Source organism: Agelaius phoeniceus, chromosome 4 (genome assembly GCF_051311805.1).
Source record: "Agelaius phoeniceus isolate bAgePho1 chromosome 4, bAgePho1.hap1, whole genome shotgun sequence".
In the NCBI taxonomy this organism is placed as follows: Eukaryota; Metazoa; Chordata; class Aves; order Passeriformes; family Icteridae; genus Agelaius; species Agelaius phoeniceus.
Genome location: NC_135268.1, coordinates 56,304,140 through 56,330,259, shown reverse-complemented (window position 1 = coordinate 56,330,259; position 26,120 = coordinate 56,304,140). Strand labels below are relative to the sequence as shown.

Here is a 26,120-nt window from a genome sequence, read left to right as displayed (position 1 = left end):
CAGAGTATACAAATTATGAAACACCAAGAAAACACAGACATGGGGTCAATGCTTTTTAGGAGTGACAGGAACTGATTCCACTCAGACTAAAACTAGAGAATTTTGAGAAAGCCTCTTAGTAAATATGTACATATTAAAATTCTCTGCAGCAGAGAAGTCTTTCTAGTTAATAAAAAGGAACAAAGTGGCTTGTCCAGCTTCATTTTACAGACACTACTTAAAACCCCTCCTGTGCTACATCACTGCAGAATTTGTATTAACAGCTGCTAATACATTTGCTTATGCATTATTTTTTAGTCTACTCACAAAAGCTAATTCATGTCAAAAGCAAAAGAATGGGCCAACAACAAAGAGACTTGGCCAAAATGCTCAAGCAGCTAATGAACTTCTGAGCTTGTGACTGCTGAAAAGAATCTGACTTGAATTAATACACATTTACATTCAATATCCAAAGCAAAAAGCAACGACCTTTCAAGGACCATGGGGTATTAAATACCAATCTATAAGGCATTCAGCATTTACAGTTGTTTATACTCAGTACAACTAGGCCTCATCTTTAGGAGCTCCACAGAGACCAGGGAAACCCACCACAATAACCAGTCTGACTTTCCCTGTATCTTTGACTGCACCAAGGAATTAATGCACACCATTATATTGCAGAGTTAGGAAAAAAATATCAATCTTCTGAAGTAGAAGATTGTACATTAAAATCTATCTTTGGTATTTATGGGATGCCAGTCACCATAGCTACAATGTGCCAATTAAAATCCTGCTGATGCAAGACAGACTACCAAAATCATCCTCCCTGCTTATTTCAGCTCCAGTTCACTGCAAGTCACTGAAGCTAGTACAATGTGTGCTGATAAGAAGTTCACTTGTTCAGAGGAAGCTGTGGCTGCAAAGTAACTGGTTTTGGCAAACTATATTTCACTATCCCCACAGGTGAAGTGCAAACTACTGCATAGATAGTAAGGCTGAGTGGATACTAAGAGATATAACTCCTATTAATTTCTTTATCAAAACAAGTCAAAAAGGCAACTAGCAAACCCTAGAATGGCTTCATAGCTATTGGATTTTTTTAAAAGCTGAAGTGCTGATGCACAAAAGGTGTGGTCATGTTATGTAATTTAATTCAGATAAATTAATTTAATTTCTAGAATTTCTCTCTGGTGATAAAGACCACAAAAAACAAATGTAATAACATTTTGAGGTTTCAATCTTGTTCAAAAAAAAATGGAAATGAAAAGAGGAATCACACGTTATTAATGTGTCTAAAGCCCGCAGCAGAGCAAAACTTCTGCCTAACACTTGGCACCAGGCTGGGAACTGGACCAAAGCTATCACTCATGCACTATGACCAACTCTCCTCCAGCCCAGGAGGGGGTAAGGCATAAAATAAAACTGCAAGCAATTAGAACCTGCAAGGTCAAACACTCTGTCAATAAAAGGAGAACTCTTTATTTACTAGCAATTCTGAGGCAAAAAAACCCAAAACCATGAAGTCTTATAAAAAGAATGCTTCAAAATTCCAAACTGATCCAATATTCCAAAAGCAGCATTATTAACATACACAAAATACAGTAAAATATAAATCCATAGAACAACAGAGTGCTTCTTCCAGACAGTTGGCCAATCAGAGAGTTGACAGGGCAGAACAGGCCAAGTCGTTTAATTCTGCATTGCGAATGTCTCATGAGGCAGCACCACCTGCTATAAAATTCTTCCCTGAAAATGCTGTGACCCAAAGAGACACTGTTATGCCAGAGGTTTAAGGGTTTATTTTATATATTAATGCTTTGTTATAAACTTTATACACCTGCCCTCTAGCTGCTAGTATTTTTGTTTCTGTCATTCAGAAATCACTGAGGAAAAGACCACTCAACTTCATTTAGGTTAACACTAACCCTCAGGATTCAGCAAAAAGCATTCACAGCTGAACAGATTTAAATTAATGGCACCTTCCCAGAGAAAACTCCTGTTTGTCAAGAACCTATAAATTGTTAACCAAAACAATCCACTGCTGCAAGCACTGTCTTTTTATTTTAATATCACAGCTTCTCTTTACATCACTTTCAGCTACGATAATTATTTACAAAGTAGCAACACTGTATCAGCCCCACAATGCCTAAAAATATAATAACTGGGATAGGTGCTGTGCAGGGTAGGAGTCCATAGACAATGCCTGCACCAAAGTTGGACACTCCTGATTATCAATAAAACATGCAGAAAGAAAAGGGAAACAAGCACAACCAATTCTTCATGGAAGGCAGAAACCATCGTGTTCAGCCACAGTCACAGCAATTGTCTTCACCACCTTATCTTGTAAAATCTTAAAATGTGGACCAGAACTTGCAAACGTGCTACCTGAAGTCCCAGTTGTGCCCAAACACACACACCCCATTTAACACTTCTCCCAGTTGCTGCATGAAGGATTGTCTGCCTGGCAATAAGGAACTGACACCGCAGCCATTGTTCCCATGCACCTTCCTCTCGCTCAGCACTGCTCCTGGCAGCTCACAAAAGCAATTCTTTGTGTGGGTAGGTGTTCAGGTAAAGGCAACTGAGTCATCTTGTCTTGCAGAAGTCTCCAGTTTCTCTTAGCTTTCCATTTTTACCTTTCACATGAGAGAATAAGATTTTTAAACTATCTCCTTCTATGTTTTAGTAATTGTTTCCAAGCATTGCTGCCAAAACATTAGGAAGGAAAAATATTTACAAATAACTATCATAAAGATAGAAGAGTTTTCATGTGTCAGAACTTGCAAGATTGTGATCAATCATAAAAATAAATAGCCTTAGATAACTCTCACTGGAATGCTGCAGTCTAACTATTGCTGTATTTTTCAAACTGCAGCAACAAATCCTTCCAGAGACTGTCTGGGTAAGTTTTATTATTTGTGCCAACAAAATTCTACTTGAAATGAGAGGAAAAAATTATTCCAGTTAAACCAAATGCAAGTAATTTGTTATTGCCTGATTACGTGTTTAACATGATTTCAACAAGTAAAATACCTCCGGTTCAAGGTTTTCTTGCTAATCCAAGTGACTGTATCCTACTTGTAGCAAACATTAAAGTGGTGAAAAAAAAGCCAAGCCATCAAAACATTTCTTTATCAATAGAACTAATGTGTGATATTTAAAGAGGTTTTTTTTTCTTTTTTGGTCCTGCAAAGCTCTTGCCACTCAGTGACAAAGCCTGCATGAGTCACCCCTGCTCAGACACAGGCAGAATTGTTCATCCATAAGCAGCTTCACTTGCTGCAAAAGCAGCTGTTTGTTCATCTCTTGCCAGAAGTAAGGCTGACGTAGACCAGCTGGGCAGGATGCCCTCCCTCACTTTGGAAAAAGCAGTGAGAAGAATGCAGGGGGAAAAATGTAAGAACAAGCAAATTATTATGGTTTTTTTGTTTTTGTATATACCATGCATTATCTGGACTCCAGTGCCTGAGGTAGCCCAGCTGCCAGTACAGAAGAACTGATGAGCAGAAGAGAATGGCTTTGTGAACAAGCCTAGAATTTTATCACTGAAGCTTGTAGGGAGAGAAATCTGACACAGGAGGAGAGTGTTAAATCCCTCAGAGAGATGGCAATGCTTTTTTAGGCACTTTGAAAACCAGCAACCTGACACTAAAATAAGCTCTATTTCTCATTTACTCGGAGAGCGAAGAATGTGTTCCAAAAATGAAAATCCTAGTCTAAATTAATCTGTGTCTGATGCAGCTCTTTCCTCCCACTCTGTATTTAGTGATGCACTATTTTGTACCTTTCAGAGAAAGGCACACTAGGCAGAATAACCCCTTTTGTACTTTTCCATTCATTTTGAGGATCATGAATTTAAATTCAAGCTGAGAATACAGATGTCACGAAGACAACTAGCTAATACCATGTTAACCCACAAAGGTGAATCTAAACAGTGCCAGTTCAGACACAAAGAAGGAGGCTCTGTGTTACCAAGATCATATATTGTCATAAGGAACTGCAAGAGGTACATAACCTTGATATTTAAATGTGTTGCAGTTTTCCTACCTTTGTTTTCTGTTTGTACTTACAAGCCCTTGCTATCTGTTCAGTAGTAGCTTGGGAAAGGCTGTGTGGCATAATATTGGTACTGGAGAACTGAAAGGCACTAACTTCTACACTGTAATACAGTTCAAACAGTAACATGCAAATGAAAATAAACAGTCAGAAATCTGGTCTTTGAAGAGTTGAGCAAGTTATGCTGAATGCTATGCATACTACAAATTCAAGTTTCACTTGAACCTTTCCCAGCTCTATGAACACCTTGAAGGGAAGTCTTTGTGACAAACAGTGAAAAAAACTTGCATTATTACAGTATACTTAAGTTTAAAAGAAAATAAATAAAATAAACTTGAATGGAAAAAGACAAATCCCATCTGAATAATTAAAAGCCATGTCTTTTTTTATTCAAATTTTAAAATGCCATAATTTTAAAACTGTAGTTAAGGGAGGGAAGTTATGATTATTTGTTTCAATTTTTTACTTTGTTAACCACCTCGACTCTCCAATCCAACCTCTCACTAGTTTGATCTCTGAATGTACTTTTGCATAAAGCTCCAGCTGTGAATGTTACATGCATTTGGCTTGACTTTAAATATTTCAATTAATGGAGACAACAGGAGTTTGATTAATACCAAATGGCAGATTTTGAGCAATGTTCCATATAACTTGCTAAATTTAGCAACAAAATAAATTGGTTATGTAAGGGTAATGGGATGAGGGCTTAATAGAAAGCTCACTATACGTGTTTCTGATCAACTACTCCAGATTTTTTTAAGGGAAAAATTATGCTTCTCTGGCATCTACTAAAATTTTGCAGTTCAGTACAAAAACCTGGAAATCATCACATGGAGAACACATGCTTATCTGTACTTATTTGTAAGAGGAAAGACCAATAATAAAACACAGGTTTTGTGGGTTTTTTTTTTTCAAAAAAGAAAGAGACATAGAAAGCATTAAAGCAAGGCTGAATACAAAATACATCGTGTTAAGGACAACAGAGCAAAATCAGCATACAAAAATACATAATAAGATGCACTTACTGGTATCCTTTACAGCTTCTGTAGTTACACTGATCTAAGCACTCTTGTATTATAAAAGTATTCTAGAAGTTCTGTAACCCATTATTTTATTTGTTTTCCTAAGAAGTAAATGCAAAACTCTAGCCCAGTTAACACATTCCATGCCATTCACTGGCAGTTTGTAGTACCTTATTGTCCCCTTGTACTTCTCCCAGTCTCTGCTGAAGCTCTCCAATCTCTTCTCCAAGATGTTTATTTCGATCTTGAGCCTCACTCAGTAGTTGAACAAGATTTGCCTAGAAAAGGAATAAACATCAGTCAAAAGTCAGTGTCTGTGGAGAGAAGTGTAAGTAGTGCTTGAAAATAAACCCTTGAATTACTCCTTATCCGCCAACAATCTTTACTTTTATTGTTGGTGGTATCCAGACTTCATGCTTCATTAGAGAGATAACAAGAAAAGTCACCTGGGTTCCTTTATCTTTCTATATAGCAGAAAACACATACAACATGAGTGCATACAGACTCCCAGAACAGCACACAAACCCCAAATGAGACAAAGTGAAAACCTCTATGCTGGTTCCAGTATCGTGGCTGGTGGGAAGAATTAAATTCAGAATACTTTGACAATATTTATACAAAGCTGCCAAAATAATAGTTTTAAACTTGCATATAATTAGACAAAAGGCACAGCTGAGAAAGAATTATGATACAATGAAAGTCCTTAATAGCATCTAGAGCAGATTTCCAGCCAGTAAAGAGGCTGTCAGCCAAAGTCCCTGACCCTGTATGGAGCTATACCATGGATACCTACTACTGCAAAACTTCAAATATGACCTGATTTTTGTTGTTAGGTATCACCTAGATTCTGGAAAAAGAGAAGTGAAAGCTAGAGTTTAAAACCCAACCACTGCTCCCCACCCAATAATCCAAGTTAAAAGCAGTCATTCACATTAACCTACTAAGTTAGCAGGGCAAGCTGTCTGGTTTACGATCTTACAATTCAATTACATTAGTTTGATCACTAATCAAAAAATAAATGCAATCTGCTCTTTTCCTATATATGCTACCTTAAAATGAGCAAATAGTACAGGTAAATTTATTCCATTTTTACCCTAAAAACGTCTCATAAATACACAAACATTGACTCGACACAGGAAAAGCCTACCAATGACAGCTTTTCTAAGAGAGTTAGAATCATAGTGGCTAAGGTGCAACATTTCAAGACATTGACTATGGACAGCTAGGTGTGTCATCCATTGCCATATACCTCAAGAATATGAAAAGAAATTTAAACAGAATTTTTGGATCTTCTAAGTATGACTTAGTAAAGCCTCATGTATCAGTCAGTATCTCTGAGCCACCCTTACACATACTCCCTGCATTTGAGGACAATGCATTAACTGACTGTAATTCATCCAGCGACTGCTCCTAGTTCTCTTTTGGTATTTTAGGTTTAGTTTTAGATTCCCTACCTGCTGTGCTTTTCTTTCAACTCCCCCATTTATCTATTCTGACATCTCTTTTTTTCAATCTGACTCTTTTACCCAGTGATTCTACTACCACTTGAGTCTCATAGGATGTTTTCATGAATTTTATCTTTACAACTCATACACTGTCAAATCAACAAGGTATCTGATAGCCATTACTGCAATCTTGCTCCTTGTTCACTAACAACTGCTATTTCTACATGTCCTGCTTTACATTTAAGAGAAATATTAAGAGGAATGTAGGAATGTGAATAGTAACATGGACATAGCTGTGCATGCATATGACCATTTGCAGGATTAGACTATTAAGCTACCATCAAGTAGAACTTTTGTACATTACTATTGAAGAAGAGAACTCCAAATTCCAATTGGTCTAAATTAGTAATAGCTTCAAACTTTTAAACAGAAAAAATAACTCAAGAAACTGACAACATCCTACCTGATGAACAAGAAGCCTAAGTCACTGCTACAGCTTCTGTACTTCTGATGCTTTGAGACCAAAAGTTCAGAAGAAAGTAAAATTTCACACCATTTTGGAAGAGATGAAAGCATTTTTAAACTACTAACAAACCTCGGGACTGCAATAAATAATTTGGGGAAAGAGTGTAATAGCAAAAGAATCCCTATAAATAGCCAATTTATAGCCAATACAGGACTAAAATTAAGCTGCTTCTAATTTTATTTTCAAGACAACAACCATTCAAGCAATACAAAAGATTCCTCACGAATGCTTTGGTGGACTGATCTTTTTCCTACCTCTTAAACAGTGTAATAGTCATTCACAAGATGAATGAATCAAGGAGCTTCAGAACACATTCAATCAATGGCTTTGAAAAGTACTTCTTAATGGCCGTTTAAAAGAAAGAAAACAAAGAACCCATGTTTGCAGGAAATTGTATTTAAACTGAAGTATCTATGGCTACTGCTTAGATGCAATTTTTTATTTTTTTAAACAAAGTTGACTTTCAATAAAGCCTGCGTTAGTTAAAAGGAATATGATTTGCACAAACCTCTCTGAAACACCTCTATTTATAAAGCTCCTTTTTATGATGAATTGGCACAACTCTTAACACTGCAATAGCACATGTAATTTCAACACCTGGAAAGAACTCAATCTCACTAATCAGTGTTTACAACCGCAACACCAGGATTTCAGCAGTCTGTAGTTAAAACCTGGCTCACAGTAACGGCAGGAAAGGCATTACCATGCCTATACTAAATCTTCCTGCTCAGATTTATTTCCTTTAAAACCATTTCTCTGGGGTTGCAATTCTATGCTGAATTTTATTTGTCAGTCATATAAATGACTTAACGTGACAAAAACCTTTATACTCACAACAGAGGTTTTGGAAGAAACTTGAAACAAAGACTTTTAGACACCAAAATAAACCAGCTTTTTTTGACCATGCCAAGAGCATTACAATGAGCTAACTATAGATTTGCTCCTTCCTGCAAGCCTTGTATTGTACTTCTATTAAACTGAAACAACCAAGCTATGTCACAGAAGTAGTCTCCAGCAATTACTCATTTCCCTGGCTTAGAGGTTCCATACAATGTATAATTTAGACTGTTACGACTTTGAAAGGTTTTGGCAAGACCTTATTAAAGCTCTTGGTTAAATATGGATAGATGGAGAAATATTTGATTTTTCAAAGTGCTCTATTAGGCTTAAGGACAGCCAAGAGGATATATTGACGGATACCTGGACTTGGTACCATTTCTTTGGCATAAATAGAAAAACATACCATATGCTTGAAAGATGATAAAACTAACAATGGAGGACTGCCTTAGTGTACCTGCAAGCACATATTTTTTGAGGAAAGTAGAGAAATTTATGCAAAGGCAATGGCAATTCATTTTTCCATTTGGCAACTTCTTTTCAATATTCATAGAACAGACACAGAATTCGCTCAGAAATCCCAGATTAGTTACTTCAACAGACAATAAAGTTCATATCATTTACTCATGTAACAGAGAACAACTCCCTGTAAATTAGCCAAATTCAGCTTCTCTAAAGTCAATTTCTTCAAGAGTTTCTTTTGATTTTAGGTGAAATCTTTAAAAGACTCCTGAAACTGTGAAAGACTACTTCTTTCACTCACACTACACAAAAATAACTCTAAAGTACTGATGAAGAGAGGTTTCTGAGGCATGAATAAAGAAGGGAAAGATGCAGAGGTACCTTTCTGCTGCCTCATCTTGTCTTCCCTCTGCAGGAGTGGAAACTGTTTGTCCTACCCTACTCGCAATGCAGCTGTTTCTAATAACAAAATAACAAGTATTGCTTCAGCCCCCTCTCTGTAGCTGGCCAGTATCAGACAAGCTTCCAGGGCTCCAGCCACATTCCATTTCTGGCAGGTTCTCTGGAGCCTCTGCAGCACAACAAGCTATTTGTTTCATATGCATTGGTTATGGGAAGCTTGGATGTATCATAGACTCAAAGACTAGCTGGAAGGGATTCATATTCATAAAGATCACCAAGTCCAACTGCCTGTACCTCACAGGACTGCCCCAGAAGGAAGGCACGTCCTTTGAGTGTTAGCCAGATGCTGCCTGAACTCTGACAGGCTGGTGCTGTGGCCACTTCCCAGGGAAGCCTGTTCAAGTGCCCAACCACCTTCTCAGTGGAGCATGATGTGAGCACTGTCTAAACACCCACTGCAGTGCTAGACATGCTACACTGTCCCCATATTCCTTACCCCTCTGACCAAATGCATATGCAACCACAGTCAACAATCCCATCAGAAGCTAAGAAAAAAAGGAGAATAAGATGGCTCTGAGTGCCAAGTGGGAAGTGTGTACCTTTATTACATAAAGGAAAAAAAAAGCATGATAGATCAGAACGACCAGAATGTCAAAGCTTCAGTGGGATAGGATTACAGACCTCCTCATTTTCCACTTAGGCTTTGTTAAAATTTGCAAGAAGATTTTTTGGGGACACAAGGTGGAAAAGAACTTTAGCTACAGATGAGCGTCAAAAAATACCGACAAAAATATCTACAAACACTTATTAACATAAGCCAGTAAACACCTGTCAGGCAGCAACTGATCTCTGCTCACTAGTGACCAATGGCCTGATGAGAAAAAACAGTAACTCCAAATAGTCATCCCTGACATTATGCACTGCACTGGAGTTTGGCTCCTTTAATCATTTGGCAAATCTAGCTACACGTACACACAGAGTTAGTTTTCTTCACTGCACTTTAGAAATGATGGATAGTAACAGTCTTTAATACAGCTCTCAATTCTTTTGCACATAAATCTTATCCAACACTTAAAAAAGGGAATAAAAAAAAAATTGACTTTTTGCCTTTAGGGTACTCCCTGAAAAAGTAATATGGGAAGGGGGAAGAGGGGGAAACTTCCAACATACCTTTACAGTTTAGAAGTATTTAAATACAAGCATTCCTATACTGCAATTTACAGTCTTTTATGTTTGTTCCAGCCACACCCTCAAACAAAGAAGAACACTGAATTATAGGTCTGACAGAAAAAGGTTTGATGAAACATTCAGCACACTTGATGGGTGTGACTGATCACAAATTTAAGTGCAGTTTCTCCTCAAATGAATTAATCTGATTGCAATAGCTGAATTAATACAGAAAAACCTGTTTTACTTAACAACTACCACTATTCACTCCAAGATATGGGAACTGATGACTGCCCTTAGCACTAGCTTCCTTGCAATAAAATCCCAAAATTATCGTATTTTTCTGTTTAAGATGAAAAACTAGAGAAGACTTTTAAAATTACAGATCCTGGGTATACAAACCAGAATACACTTAATATGGGTCATATTTTCATGCTGAAAAACATCATCAAAAATCAAAGCTTTGTCAAGCAGAACAAGAGAAGAAAATCCTCTCCTAAATATTTTGAACTTCTGAAGATATCTTAAACTTTGAGATAATGCACAAAAATAATCAAAATCCCTTAAACATTTGGGTGTTTTAATTAATTGCCGGAATCTTAGTTGAGAATACTCAGGTGCAGAGGTGTGCAGAAGTGTCTCTCTATTCCATTAAGGTAAGACACAGCAACCAGAGAAGAAGTTGTTGTACACATCAGGCCTGAGGGACTACCACATCTATTAGAATGAGCATTTCTTCTCTCCTAGACTTCACTGGTGGCCTTGGCAGCACATTGGGTTAATGGTTGGACTCAATGATCTTAGAGATCTTTTGCAATCTAAATGATTCTATGATTCTGTGTTAGTGCAAAACTTATTTGTTGAAGAAACAACACTGTCACTTCACAAAGCATGACTCCTAGTGTAGCTAACAAGTTCTAGGTTTTACATACTGCCACCTGCTCTGACCAATGGAATGAAGATCTCAGAGTCCAGAAACAAAAATCTCTCAACTGGCTATGCTCTTGGAGCTGGCACATTTTGAAATCCATGGGAATATTGTTTTCTATTTGTTGCAAAGACAAACAATGTCATTATTTTCCAACTGCTACCTCATGTTATGGGAGTCAAACACATGCACCTACAAACCAAAGCAAGGTGCACCGGTCCGCATTCGGCACACGCATAATGTTTTTCATCTTCAAACACCTTGTAGAGAGGAAGAAATCACATTAATCTTCACAGCACCACTGTGAGATAAATACAAAATTATTCCTTACCCTGTAGTGTATTTTATCCACAGATTTTATCTCATAGGACTCTGAGTGCAGCGTTTGCACCTTAACACAAGGCTAGCAAAACTTAGTGAATTCATTAATTTAAAACAAATAGCCACATTAGTCATTATTCATGATCATGTCATGAACAGTCATAAGGTAATCCCTGAAGTTTGTTTCAGAAGTGAATTGTGATAGCAGTGGTATGTATTTAGAGCTAGAAGCTGGAAATGAAATGGATTAAAATGGGTCCATTTGTGGTATGTCACAGCACAATCCTGTCTGGAATCTCTGGTCTTTCTGATGCTATGCCTGCCCAAAAAAGTCATGCCCACAGACAGTCATTAGCAGGAGACAAGCTGTCTGGCCAACATCTCAGTGAGTGGGTACCATGCCGCTGTGATACCAACAGCACTTGAAGCAGTCAGAATGCTGATTTGAATGAATCACCTTGGGATATCCATGGATAACTGTAATAGCATTAAGGGCCATGACCTTCAGGTTCTCTGATGGGCCTTTTTGGCTGGTAGGAAGATAAACCATCAAGCTGTGTTCTGTACAAGGAATACATCATCATTACATTATGGGACTCAGTATTAGGAGCCTCAAATATGGTTCTGTGACCATGGGATTCTCTCTAAGGCACAGCAGCTGCTTGGGAGACACAGGATCCACCTGATCCACAGGAGGCAAAAGTACCTTTGCCAGTAGGCTGGAGAACTTCAAAAGGAGAGCTTTACTCTTGAAATTATGTGGGAGGGAAAAAGGAAGCTTAGGATAGGGTGGGCAAGCCAAGAGACTAGGATAATGGGAAGAGGAAGGACTTAGCAACTTACAAAGCAACTGAGCTGAAGTGTAATTCCTTTGACCATAGGCATGTACAGAAGGAGACTACCATAGAACAGCCTTGTAGAAAAGCTCTAAGCCTGTACCACAGAACCAGGACACTCTGATGCCCCTCCAGGGTCTCTAACACATGCAGCTGGGGGAATAAAGAAGAGGAGTTTGAAGACTGTGTGCAGTTACAGGCTTACAAACTCTGGGATCATGGAGAATCGGTGGGATAGCTCACACAACTGGAGTGCTGTGATGAAGGGATACAGGCTCTTTAGAAAGGACAGCAAGAAGGTGAGGAAGGGTCTTGCCCCCTCACCCTATTTTCTGTGAGAGGGCTCAAACATTGGAACAGGTTGCCCAGAGAGGCTGTGGAGTCACAGAGAATCAAAACCACACTGAAAACGGACAACCTGCTCTAGGTGGTTGTGTTTGAACAAGAAGATTGGATTAGTAGACCCCCAAGAGCTGTCTTCCCACCTTAACTCTTCTGTGCTCTTGTGGCGTTCAGTTCCATTGAATTTGATTCCTTATACACTTAAAATTCAAATCTAAGACCTCCCCAGTGACATACGCATTGCAACTTTACTCTTGACACACAGCTCCAGTGCAAACCCACTATATCCAACGGAGTGATCTCACTGAGACCAAATTAAGGAAAGCATATTTAGGACTGTGGCCCCACACAGTTCTTTTCCTAACCATGCATTTTACTTTATCTTTGTTTATTCAAAGGATATCATTTGTATTAAAAGAACTTCCATTTCATATAGAAGGTTGAAGGATTCACTGATTTGTGATTTTAATGGCAAAGCTTCTCCCAAGCTGAAGCTATTCTGAAAATTTAAGCAATGTAGTTGAAAATAAGAAGCAGTATATATTAAGCTATAAATCCAATCTATGTTTTTTTCTTTAAGTTGTAAAAAGAGTGCAGCAACACTGGCCAACAGATACCTAGTAAACTTCCATGAAAATGTCCTGTATCACAGTTAATGCATATAAATACATACCACTGCAGAACTGCAGAATGAAGAGAATTTCTATTTATATAGGATGCCCAGCAGACACTATGTATACAGAGAAATATTTTAACATGTCTTTCAAAACAGGGAGTGTTTACCATTGTGCTGGCTTCAGCTGGAGTAGAGTTAATTTTCTTCACAGTGGCTGATTTGGGGCTATGCTTTAGATTTGAGCTGAACATAAGGCTGATAAGATGGAGATGCTTTTGTTCTTGCTGAGCAGGATTTACACAGAGCCAAGGCCTTTTCTGCTTTTTGTACTGCTGTGCTGGCAAGGAATTTGGGGGTACATGGGAGGCTGGGAGGAGACACAGCCAGGACAGGTGACCCAAACTGACCAAAGGGACCATGACCAGACCATGTAACATCATGCTCAGTGTATAAAGTGGGGGGAAGAAAGAGGAAAGGGGATGGGGGGGGGGTGTTTGGAGTGATGGCATTTGTCTTCCCAAGTCACCATTATGCTTGAAAGGGCCCTGTTCTCCCAGGAATGGGTGAATACCAGGCCTGCCCATGGAAGTCATGAAAGAATTCCTTGTTTTGTTTTGCTTTGCTTGTGTTAGCAGCTTTTAGCTTTTCCTATAAAACTGTCTTTATCTTGACCCACAAGTTCTGTAGCTTTTACCCTTCTGATTCTCTTTTTGATCACCCTGGTGAGGCAGTGAGTGAGGGGCTGCGTGGGCCTTGGCTGCTGGCGGGCATTAAACCATTACAAACATGTCTAAACTAATTTTAACATAAAACACACTCTTCTAATTACTATTGTACTGAAACATTTCACCCCTCTGTTACTTATCCAAAAATTACTCTACACCTGACACCGTAAGACATTATAAAACTACCTTCAACCACATAGGCATGAGGGGCCAGGAAAATATTGACAGCTCACAAACTGTGAACAACACTAATGGTGAAACATCTACAGTAGAAATAGAGATTTCCCTAGCACTGTTTCTCATTTTCTGCTTCTGCTGGTTGGCATAATGTGATACACACAGAGCAATCTTTGGATAGAATCATCATAGTATCATAGAATTGTTTTGTTTGGAATAGATCTGAGATGCAAACACAGCTTTGAGCAGGAAAACACTACAGAGCTCTGCATGTTAAGATACCTTTAAATAACAATTTCACAAAACCAGATTTTGAGTTAGCTGCTTGCTGACAGAAAATGCCTGGTTACATGATATTACCATAAAAACCATGAAAATTCTGTGCTGGAAAACAGGATGAGAAGGCATGGTGGAAAACAAAACATTTTAAACAGTCACCAAACATAATTGATAATAAAGGGGAAAAATGAAGACAAGAAGGAGAAGACAGCAGCAATTCCAACCCACCTATTACATTTAAGGTTCTAGACTGGAATTTCAATACTAAGAAGTAATTTCTCAGTTGTGGCAAACCAATGCAACAGATAGCAAACTGTTAAGCATATAGTGTTTTCACCTTATTTCTGACCATGAAAACAGTATGCACTTTTGTGTTGTCAAGAATTCATTGGAGGATCAGTGTTTCCTTTCATAAAGAGACTGAGGTCACAAACTTCTTCCAGCAGGCATCTAGGGTTCCAGGAAAAAAGGGAATGGAAGAAGCACAAAAGCAAGAGAGGACTTCCCTCTTTCTTAGATGAGAAAATGCTAAGAAATGTATGTATGGTGATAATGGAAAAATATTCATAACTTTCTTTTATTATTCTCTGATGCATTTCTCAAAGCAAAAACTATACTCTTCTTCAGAAAGGTTACACTAACTACTCTAGGTTATCCACCTTGTATGCTACAGACACATTTCTCAGGAAAATAAAAACTCAAGAAATACACTAACAGTCTACTACTGCACAACCTAACATATATATTCTTCTGGGGGGAATCTATCAATGACCCCATTTTCTTTCTTTCACTGCTACCTAGCATGAATACCTAACTTCCCCATGAAAAAAAAAATTACTCCTAGGTAGATTATTAAAGGTTTTCAAGGCACTTACCCTGGTAAGACAAATTGCCAAAACTTAATACAATCACAGCTTCTGAATTTAGACTGGATTTGGCTAGTATTTTAGAAACAAGTGTCAGTTTTATTTGTTTTGAAAGATGAAAGATGAATTAGAAGAGCTATGGGACGGCAAATCTCCCTTCCTACTTATCTTTCTGTAATGATCCATACACTGCTTTGGTTTTTTTCTTTTAACTGGATATTTCTCAGCAACACTCAGAATACACAAACTTGTATCTGGTCATAAAGTTTTATTAGAATTCTGTTGAAATAACAGAATTGCAAATAAATTATGCTAAATAATGAGGAAGTTAAATGATTCTACACTGAGCCACTGACTTCTTGGCAGCTATTTGTTTAAGTGCCTGAAGGAGTAATTATATTGCCTCTGGAAGTTTAGTTTAAAGCAACCAAAACCCTAAGCCGTAAAATTTTAAGCAAATAGCAAGAACTATATGCAAACTCTCAGGGAAAGGGTTATGAGTAAAACTTCTGATCCATTAACAGGATGTAATAACCATGTTTTAAACATAGTTAAAAGACTTCCAAAACTAGCAATTACAGCAACAATTTCGCTCTTTTAGGTTGTCCTCATCTCCCTGCTCCAGACATTGAGTTTTGGGTGCCATTTTTCTCTAAAAATTAAGATAATTTTAAGATATGACAACCAACATTCTGCAACAGGGACACACTATGTAGATATCCAGGAAAAAAAATGCATGCGAGCAGGCAAAAAGTTTTCAGGGGAATCATAAAATGCAATTATCATTGTTTTACCACTTTAACTCATAGAGCCAAGTGGCCTGGGAGAATACTTAATGGAAAACAGCCCTCACAACAATAAATTAACAATTATGGAAAGCAGACAATGCATTTCCAGCTTACTTTTAAGTATGAGAAGTCCTGTCACAAATCCATTTTAGGACTCAATATGGAGGAATAAACAAAAAGGAGAACAACCTCAAGTCTATGTACACTGACCAATTTCAGTCTCAGGTGCACATAAAAGCAATAGCCATATATTCTATAGTTCAGATATTTCACAGTGAAATGTGTAGACCAAAGCAGAATTTCACAATTTAAAGACTGAGCTTTTCAATATTCAGAAATGCTTGCTTTTTAACCAGATCTCTGAATTAATATTTTTATTCTTTTGCAAATATATTTTTGTAGCAGCTAAATAACATCAGTTGAAAAAAAATTCCTACCTGTTTCCTCTTTTCAGGTGGAAGCGATGGATCCCCATCCTACAAATAAACAGATATATTTTATTGCCAGGTTATTTCTGAAATCAGAAACTCTATTAATTCTGCAAATCTAATTGTAGAACATGTATTTTAACTAAAATGTTATCAATTTTTTTTAAATACTGCTGATTAATACCAGCAATACTAACTTCAACATAAAAACATTTCTAAAGTTGAAGATTTGTTTACATTTCTAGAACAGCAGTTCATTACAAATTTGTGTTGCATTAATTTTCATACTGGCACATTAAGTTGCTGTGGAATAATAATACCACAGTCAATTTTTAAATGGAATTATCACTGAAACGAATTTCCTCAGAGCATGCACTGTGTTTCTGTGTCCTATATAACAAGCACTGCCTCATCTCTGCAGAACAAATGAGTAATAATACGATCAGGGCTGTGCAACTGCAGGACTACTGCAAACAAGTACCTAAACATTTTTACAGCAGCCATTATGGACTTCTTTCCAATTTTTTTTGAGGTTCACCTTTGTCCCCCAGTTATACAGTCCTCATAAAGAACAACCTACAATCAGCTCCCGATACTTCTTTTTCAGAGACTGGTGTCGCTCCCGCAGCTGGTTGGCCATAAGTTTGTACTGGTCTCTTTCTTGCTGACAGGTGTCCAGCTCTTTGGAAAGGATGAGCAATGCCTCCTTTTTACTTTCAAGTTTCCTTTTGCACACCAGATACTGCAGAAGAGAAAAAACCCATACATGTAACAAGCCATTTCTAACCAAGCCAGTACTGAATACAAGAAGCTCAAGTTCTTCTGTGAAAAGTTGGAAGATTGCACAACATCAAAGTCTGCCACAAGTTGTGTTGACTTATTAATGACAATCATGGGGAAGATATCTCGTATAGAAAGCTTGAAATCCCTCTGTAAGGCTACATGTTAGACCACTGTGACTTAGAAATATTTACCAATTTGAGTTTCTCATTCTTTTTCGTATCTGCAATAGCATGAGGAACCTTGCCATTTGCCCAGCAGCCCTGGCAAGGCTGCTATAAGGAAGAAGCATTTGCAAAAATCCCTTTTCTACATGTGTTCACAATATCCAGCTCCCAGGCAGCAACCACTCATCCCTGCTTCACCTTCCACTGCTGTCCTTCTCCCCACTACCAGCAGTGTACTCAGCCTCCCAGCTGGACACTGAAATGGAGCTATGTTATAGCAGAAGGGGAGCAGGAATGATAACCAAAATTTGCCTTGACTATGAAACAATTACAGTGTGATGCCCTAACACCACAAATAAAAGAAACTTAATTATGCTGTGATACTACAGGCATATGCTCATTTGAGGCAAAAAAAAATGGGAAATAATGCAGGAATGCAAAAATACCTAAAAGGGGAGGGAAGGCAGAGATGAGCCTTCCCCTGCAGCCATCACTCCTCATGTGAAGGGGTCATGCACTAAGCAAAGCAGAACATACAAATCTTAGCTGTTCTGCTTTAGTCTGATCTGCCTCATTGCCTTTCCACATTGAAAAGAAGAGTAACATGGATGTTATCCTCAATGTTACCTGTCAGAACTTTCAGGTAACTTTTTGCACTTAACATGATGTTTGATCAGCAGATTCTTATTACCCATCACTTATCACTGCCCATGCTAAAGTATGTATTTCCATTTCTGATGATACTGACACACGACCTGGCTCTACTTTCTGAATGTGATCTGCAAGAGACCAAATACCATAGCAGTCATGAAAACAATTTACAGTTTCATTATATCCTCCATCAAGAATACTTTATCAGTATGGGCTCTTGCATAAAGCAACAATATCAGCACTTCCATACTGTTCAAGTCAGTGCTGTTCTTTGGGACAAAAATCATTCTTTGTATGTATTGTATGTATTCCTTGCTTGGAATTAACTTTGTTAACCTCAATTTCACGTCAACGAGAAAGGAAAAAGTGAGTTTGGTATACTAGTTCAGACAACCTTTTCCAAAAATGGTAAATGCTTAGTTGCAAAAAAGTGGGAAGGAAATGAGAAAAGCAGTTCCAAGAAGGATTTGAACTCTCAAAAAGGACACTTCCACCTTGGATTAATTTTATTTCTGGCAATACTGAAGTTGAAAACCTGCCATAAATTTGCTGGATTATGATGCCTTGGCATCAACAAAGGCAAGTGTACCTATGTACTTATGTCCTTACTGATACCTTACACAAATGTCAAATCCCCTGATAAAGGACTGAAAGGTATGAGAAGCTAAACTTTAATATTGTCAGTAAGTGATTATAGTAAACTGCTTCAAACTTGATAAAATAATGCCTTGCCTTACAGTGAAATATTTGTCAATCTCTCTTCTTTTTTTCCCCTGTTTCATCCCCTAAGTAATTCTAAAGCAAGCCTTTGCTAAATTGTCTTTAAATATTAACAATCTGATAGAGTAGTTGCAAATAAAAATGAGTAAAAGATGAGTAAAAGCAAACATCGCAATCACTTAAAAAACCCAACCTGACAGCCAAATCCCTAAACCAAGCCTGTCCTGTTCCTTTACCAGGAAGAATCCCATGAAGAATGAAGCTGGCCCATCCAGCCAACACCTGTGTGGAGTGGAGCACCCTACACCATGCACACAATGTGAGTGGAAAGAAGCCAAACATGCCTTACACACAGGTGCCTGCAAGCCTTGCCTCAAGTGCTGCTGGATGAAACCATGTCTGAGAGTCAGGAGTGAACCAGAGCAGGTGGATTACACTGTAAAACCCAGTGCTTACCCAGCAGGAAATACAGACCTAGCAGCAAACAAATCTTGCTTCTGCCATGAGTCACAGCCCTCTACAAAGGACACACTCAGAGCATATGAGAAGGCTTCACCTTTTACAGCAGCACTGGCAGGAGCTGGGGAATTCTCCACTACCTATTAGCCTGAGGATAATGGACCATAAACAGATTGTGGGGACAGTAATGTTCAAGTCTGAATGAAAAAGAATAAAGATGGCCTCCTTGTTTAAAATCTGTTTTAACTAGATGAACTATATACTGATGATATTGGCATCTCTCCTCAATGTACTGTTTGGATTTTACTACAAAAATGACCACATAAAAGACTTTTTGAAGTAATTTTTGCCTTTTACACATATTGACTTTCCCAAATAAATAGAATAAAATCAGTTATAACATAATAATTTATTTCCATGGGCTTATGGTACAAGAAACAAAGCCAGAGCATTTCTGTAGAATCTGATTATTCAACAGGGCTATGTTTGCAGCTGCCATTACCATTACTGAAGGAAAACCAAATTTCACAAAGACGGACCTCAGAGAGGGTATTCAATATGTTTATTTCTGAATGTTAAAAAACAGTGTAGCAATAATGGCCATAAAATGACCTAACAGCTGTATGCCAGAAATGGGTTCTAGTCAGGGAAATAACTGAGTCCCATCAGTGATTTCCCTTATATAGACAAATAAGTGCAACAAAATTGGTATGCTGTCAAAAAGAACACGGGAGTGTGACAAGTTGTTGTGGAGCAATGAAAGCAATAAGGTAAATTTTCTCAAACAGTCTGAAAAAAAAATATTCAGTAGATGCTTCTGGCATTCACTCATGCACAGACTTCTTCCCCTGCAACTGAAGGGAAGCCCACATCTCAGGGGTTGTTTATCAGTGAGACAAACAAGTGAATTCTGTTATGCACTATAGTTACTATGAAATATTCTTACTGTCTTTTGTTTCTTTTTAATTATTGGTACAAAATAATCCATGAATTCAAAAAACAAAGTTAAATGAGAACCAGCTGCTATACATTCAATCTAAAAGTTACAATGTACAACTTTTTATATCTGTCTAGTGGCTTTTATCTACCAATGTGCCGTTATCTGCAATAAAGTAAATTATAATTGCTACAAGGAAGAACATAATAATTAAAGGAATATATATGACATCCTACATTACTGCCTGAACTGCTTTACAGCCAGATGACTACTTTAGTGAAATTGAGTAAAAAGAGACTGACATTACAGGAGAGTGTAACTGCTCCAAGGTGACCCTCTACATCGAACACTTACTATTTGTCCATCGCTATTTTTAGTCACAAATCTGGGTAGATCTCATTAATGACGCTGTAGACATGGTCTAATAATCTGATGAAGCTGGAACACGGTCAAGGTTTTAGACTTTCTTTTTTTAAACCAACAAACACACTGAATTCCTATCGGGTTTGTTTTAAAAAATTGCACAAATTACTGGCCTATATTTTGGTATTTAATGACAATTAATGTCATGGAAAACATCTAATTTTCTGAGAGTAGAAGCAGAGATACTATCTCCAGTCTGTTCTTTGGAATCACCTTGGATCATATTCTGTCTTCTCTTGTCACTTGAGGGCCTTGTGTCCTCAAATACTGAAGGGCTACTACATTACACTGGGCCTTGAAACCTATAATCTACCATGCTCTCTGAGAAACCATGAAGTCTACTCACCATCTTTAACAAGAGATCCAACTGCTACCAAACTGCCTTAAGTTTTATCAAGTTTCTCCTGACTGCAGTCTTGGAGACAATTCTGTTGTAGAAACCAAAGGGTCCCAAAATGCACTGCAATCTCACTGTTTGGGATGTTTGGTCACTGTGTTTCTATAATGTTGCTCCCTTTGACTTCAGATAAAACTGTTAACTTATCTGGAAGAGTCAAGCACTCAGACCTAGAGAAATTACTGGCTATTTGCTTGCCATTCACTTCCTGATGTGATTTATCTCTGATAAAACCTGAAATAATGCAGTGACCTTGGTTTTATCCCACCGTATCAACTCTGCTGCCCAGCTCCTGTTTGACTGGCTGCCTCCCGGCAGCTGAAACACAAAGCAGGCTGGTTTCATTCCCTGATGATACAAGTGATACAAGCAGCTCCTCAGAACACCATGTCTTGTCTTGATGACAATGCTACCCCACACCATCTTCACCAGCCATTTAGGAATACCACAATTTAGTAGTTAACATTACTGTGCTAGGTGGCCCAGCCCTCAGAAGTTTTGTATGCTGTGCATCAGACAACATTATTAATTTCTCTGTTTGTTTCACAACATCCCTGTGAGTCTCTTAGTCCAACCTGAAACGTGGACACATGAAAAGCAAACACCTGTTTTGTTACCCAAAAGTCCATCATGCAGGTCTTCACAGCACCACCCACAGCTCCAGAGAATTTTGGAGCACAGTAAATCACAATGCCAGCTCTTTTAGCATTTTCATTTCATTTTCCAAATGTCAAAGGCATTACAATGCCAACCCAACCAAGCAGAGACTTTAGAGTATCATCTGCTCCACTTTGTTCTTCCCTACAGCCCCTGTGTTTGGGCACATTAAGTAAAGCTGTTAAACTAGTGGCTCCAAAGCCTGTTGGTCCCCTCATAGAGGTTTGGCAAATTACATTTCATGCTTTGTTTGAGATGGAAACATGACAGAATGTTACAGAGAGAATGCACACATGAAAATCTCACCAGTTTTCCTTCCTCTTCTCTCTTGCCCACATAAAAAGTTGTGGAACCAATGGGAAAGGTGTGCTCTGCCAGTTACAAGCAGGCTAGGTATCTCTTCAGAACTCATGTTGAACTCTAGGTATTTCAACTAGAACTACTGCTCAACAGTTTGGTAAATCCAAAATTACTTGGCAAGGAAGCTCAAGAGACAAGCATATCACCTCCCTCTGTGCTGCTGAAGACCATACACAGTCAATAACCAAGAAATAGCTTCTTGTGAATGAAAAATTAAACAGAAATTACATCTCTTCAAACTAGCTGTAGGAGGCACAGTCACATATGAGTAGCTGTAAACAGCACACACCAAACACTCTAACATGTGGGAGGTGACAAATGAAAGAGAAGCATTTTGACACTGGATTTAATTCCAGAGGCTGGCAAATCTGAGGCACCTTGATGATCTAGTTCCAAGTCTGCTGCCATGGGCAGGGATACCTCCAGCTAGTCCAGGTTGCTCAGACTCCCATCCAAACTGGCCTTGAACAACTCCAGGGATGGGGATGATGAATGGAATGTACTCTTGGGATAGTATTTTGATGTTTATGAAGATCTGGTTTGTGGAGGACTTGGGCCACCAGCAAGAAAGTTCTTGCTGCAGCTCAGTCTCTTGTGTCAAACCAGCAGTTATTGATCAGGTCTTCACCCTACAACTTTACACCAACTTTTAAATACTCTAAATGTGGGTCACTGAGTGACATAAATGTTAGATGAAAACCAAGAGTCCAAGCAGAAAAATCACATGGTAACTCAACAGAGTAATTAATCTTTCATATATGTATATATTTTTGTATAGATATCTCCATACATCCATCACCAATACATGAAATAAGCTAGAGAACAGGTAAAATGTGGATTCTCGCTCCTGAAGTGAGTTCTTCTGCATCCAGTTTGTGAGATTACCAGTGGAAAGAATAACTCTTTTATGTTCCTTCAGTGTTTGCTAACTTGGCTTTGTCCCAGTATTCCTACCCACGTCACCCTATTCAGTTAGTTTAAAGAATGCTCAAGGTACATGTGGTGCAAAGATTGTTCAGAGTACCAGGTGCACACTAGGCCTGAAATACATGTGGCTGTAAAGTCAGTGGAAAAATACATAAATATTGGGGCAAAAGAACAAGCAAGAAGTTAGTGGTGAGCACAATAAAAACAGAGAAATATATGTGAAAAGGAAGAGAGCAAAAGGCACTGAAATAGAACCATGGTCAAAAGGAAAAAGAAGAGCAAATATAGAAAAAGACTGTAACAGACAGAAATTTTTCTTATTTTCTAATAAAAAAATGAAAAGGCAACCTACAAAAATAAATGCTGTGTGTACAAGTGTTGGTGCATAAGGACCAAATATGCATCCTCACCACTTTTCTTAACACCTGTAGCACCACAGTTTTAAAAGTTACAGTTGCTTTGACAAGTATTTCAATTATTCCTACCTTTCAAAGCAGAAGATTTGGCTTATGCAAATGAAAACATATGTGACCACAGGTCTGAACCCATCAGCTTCTGGTCTTTTACACCAAGATTTTTAACCCCATCTTATGTTTTAACTGTCTACCACCTGCAATGGGAGAGTGCTTGTTTAGAGCTACCATGTCTTCTCTTGACTGTGTTACCTTGTATTTTGAAAGCATTTCAAGATTTTTATGAAATGCCCAGGGGAAAAAAATTACCCAGCAGACACTGAAGCTAGGAGGCCTTGAGAAAATCTGTACCACTGAGGGATATGGTGAATTCAAAAACTTATTACAAGTTACTTCAGAAGTCTGAGCCACTTTCTCACAGACCCATTAGGATTTGGAGTTAATGGGTAAAACACATGGAGTAAATTACAACAGCCAAAGGAAGAAGAAGGCAAATGAAGAAAACCTGTATCTTGACAGCACCCCAGAACAACAGGCTGTAAGCCTGCTGTGGCAACAGAAAGTAAGGAAAGGTGAAATATAAGTCACTATGCCTCTAATTTTTCCTGAAAAAAAAAAAAGAAATTTTATGTATGTTCAAGTATCTACAAGAATGCAGCTTAGCACAGTCATTAAAATTTATTACAATCAAAAAGCCCCTAAACTGAAGTAGGTGTTCAATTTTAGGATAGAGTTCTTAGGTTTAACTATATAAAAAGTAAAAAAAGTTCCAAAGTAATTCTAAATGACATTTTAAAGCAGGGAACAGCAACATTTCCTCTGAACACACCTTGTGATCTGCCTCCCATCTGAAATGACCCCCATCCCAAATAAAACTCCATTTGATAAATGAGATGTCAGATTCAACACTGCACAACCAGAATACTACCAAAAAGTGCACTTTTCACTTTCTCCTGGATCATTTTGTGTTCTTGGAAGTCCTGCATTCACAGTCTCCAATTCTGGATGTACTGTGCTTACACAGATCTGGGCCCATACAAACTCCCACTGAAAGCACTAAGAGCAGGGACAGGTTCAACACCCTAAACTCAAATATTTATCTTTTTGACAGGTCAGGGCTTTAGGCCTTACATTCAGTTAACATAATGGAGGCAAAGCCCTCCTGAAAACAAGGGAATTCACCTGTGTGGATCATACTGTAGGACAGTACTCAGTCAGGTTTATCCAGGCCAATGCCATTTGCACAGAAGTTTTATCTACTAGCTGTAAGCATAAAATTACTGGTTTTACAGTAATGCAATGTAGAAATCAACATGTCAGCCTGCTTCATGAGTTTGGCTAATAAACAGATTTGTCTTCAATAATACTCCTTTAAATTATACTGACCTCAAGTTGCTTTGACTTTGCTAACTTACCCTAGGTGAAAATATGTACCTGTAAAAGCTGTGGATGTTTTAATGGGGATGCAGTGGACAATCAAGTTTCTATCATGTAACTGGAAAATCCTCCACCTGTTGAGGCTCATGGTCACGGTGCTATTACATTCTTTTCTCCCATAGTATAAATGTCACCATGGGTCTCAAAACCCTTTCATATGTGATTGAAGTAAGCACACAAGGCACAGGGACAGCCCGGTCACCCAGGCCGGTGCTGCAGCTGGGCTGGGCTGCTCCTCCGGGCCCGAGGCCTCGGCTGTGCCCGCAGTTCAGGGAATCCTCGGCGGTTCCCAAGCAGCCACAGCAGCAGCGGTGCCCTGAAGCCGCTCTCCGCAGCCCCAGCGCGGTTAACACACGGAGCGCCTCACAGGCCCTTCCTGCGGCGCTCCGCAGCAGCGCCGGGCCGCGGCGGCAGCCCGAGCAGGGCAGGGCCGGCGCCAGACGTGGCCACAGGGCGCAGCCGTGCCCGGCACAGCTCGGCGCCCCCCGCCCGCTCAGCCGGGTCCCCTGCCGGCGGCTGTGCCCCTGTCCCCGGCATTTCCTCGAGGCGCGGGGAGCAGCCGGGCCCGCCCGCCGCTCCGCCTCGCTGCCCGGCGCCCCGGCCCGCGGCCCCCCGCCGCCTCACCTCGCTCAGCAGCCCCTGCCAGTCGCTCTCGCTGCGGTGGGAGCCCATGGCTCCGGCGGGCCGCGCCGGCGGTGAGCGGCTCCTCCCGGCCCGGCCTTCGCCGAGCAACCCGCGGGAGAGGCGGGGACTGCGGCCACCTCTGCCGGCCCGCCCTGCCCCCCCAGCGCCGCCGGGACCGCACGGCCGAGCTGCTGGCGGGGCCGGGCCGCGGGGCAGAGCGGCGGGGCCCGAGCGGCACCTGCCGAGGGCTCTGCGGGAGCGTCTGGGGTGCGTGTCCCAGAGAAGGGTCCTCCTCTCCTTACGTGCGCCTCCTGCATGACAGCTCGGCGCTGCTGCCACTGCAGGCCCTGGACAGCCAGACTTCCGTGAGAACTGGTCCATGAGGGGAGCAGCATCAGGGAGGCTTTAGTATTATATATGTGTGTAACAGAATTATGTACGCACCTGTGTTGGGTGTGTATTGTAAACCACAGCAGGAGGACAAGACAACCACTTTCTCAAAGCATGATAGTGGAACACTGCCCACTTTGGGCACAGAGCTCCGTTGTTGCTCAGTTCACGGAGGTGTAAATAACCTCATGACCCAGGGTGATCTGGCTTCTTTATTTCCCGGTTAGCACAGCCGCTCCTCCATCAGCGCTGGAGCCCAACACACAAAGCGCTGCTCACCCTTCCCGGTGCCTCTGCTCCAGCCGTGCCCTCCCTCCGCAGCTCCCACGGGTACAACATCCCCACAGAGCGGGGCTACCGTGAGGCACACCCTGTGCGATGTTCATTGTGCTCCTAACACGGCGAGTACTCCCAGGACTTACATTTTCCAGGCAGAATCCAAGCCTAATTGCATGGAGCATTCGAGCAGTTTAACCCACAAATACTCTGTTTTAAATAACACCACAAGCAGCACAAGACAACATAATAAAATATGGATGCCTTGTTCCTTACCAAAATTTACCCATTGTTAAGATT

General features: G+C 39.7%; 1 protein-coding gene across 3 annotated transcripts in view; it reads right to left on the bottom strand.

Moving 5' to 3' along the window:
• Window positions 1-25,620, bottom strand: part of CCDC149 (coiled-coil domain containing 149) — a 51,820-nt gene extending 26,200 nt beyond the window's left edge. For 2 of the 3 annotated variants that reach the window (XM_054633136.2, XM_077177651.1), the window contains exons 1-4: window positions 25,155-25,442; window positions 16,783-16,944; window positions 16,212-16,250; window positions 5,228-5,335 (exon numbers count right to left, since the gene is read on the bottom strand). In XM_054633136.2, coding sequence (XP_054489111.2) covers window positions 5,228-5,335; window positions 16,212-16,250; window positions 16,783-16,944; window positions 25,155-25,202 — 357 coding nt within the window. In that variant the 5' untranslated portion in view covers window positions 25,203-25,442. Of the gene's footprint in view, window positions 1-5,227; window positions 5,336-16,211; window positions 16,251-16,782; window positions 16,945-25,154; window positions 25,443-25,598 lie in introns of those variants that run through there. The other variant, XM_077177652.1, reaches the window with a different exon arrangement.
• Between the last annotated feature and the right edge of the window lie 500 nt (window positions 25,621-26,120).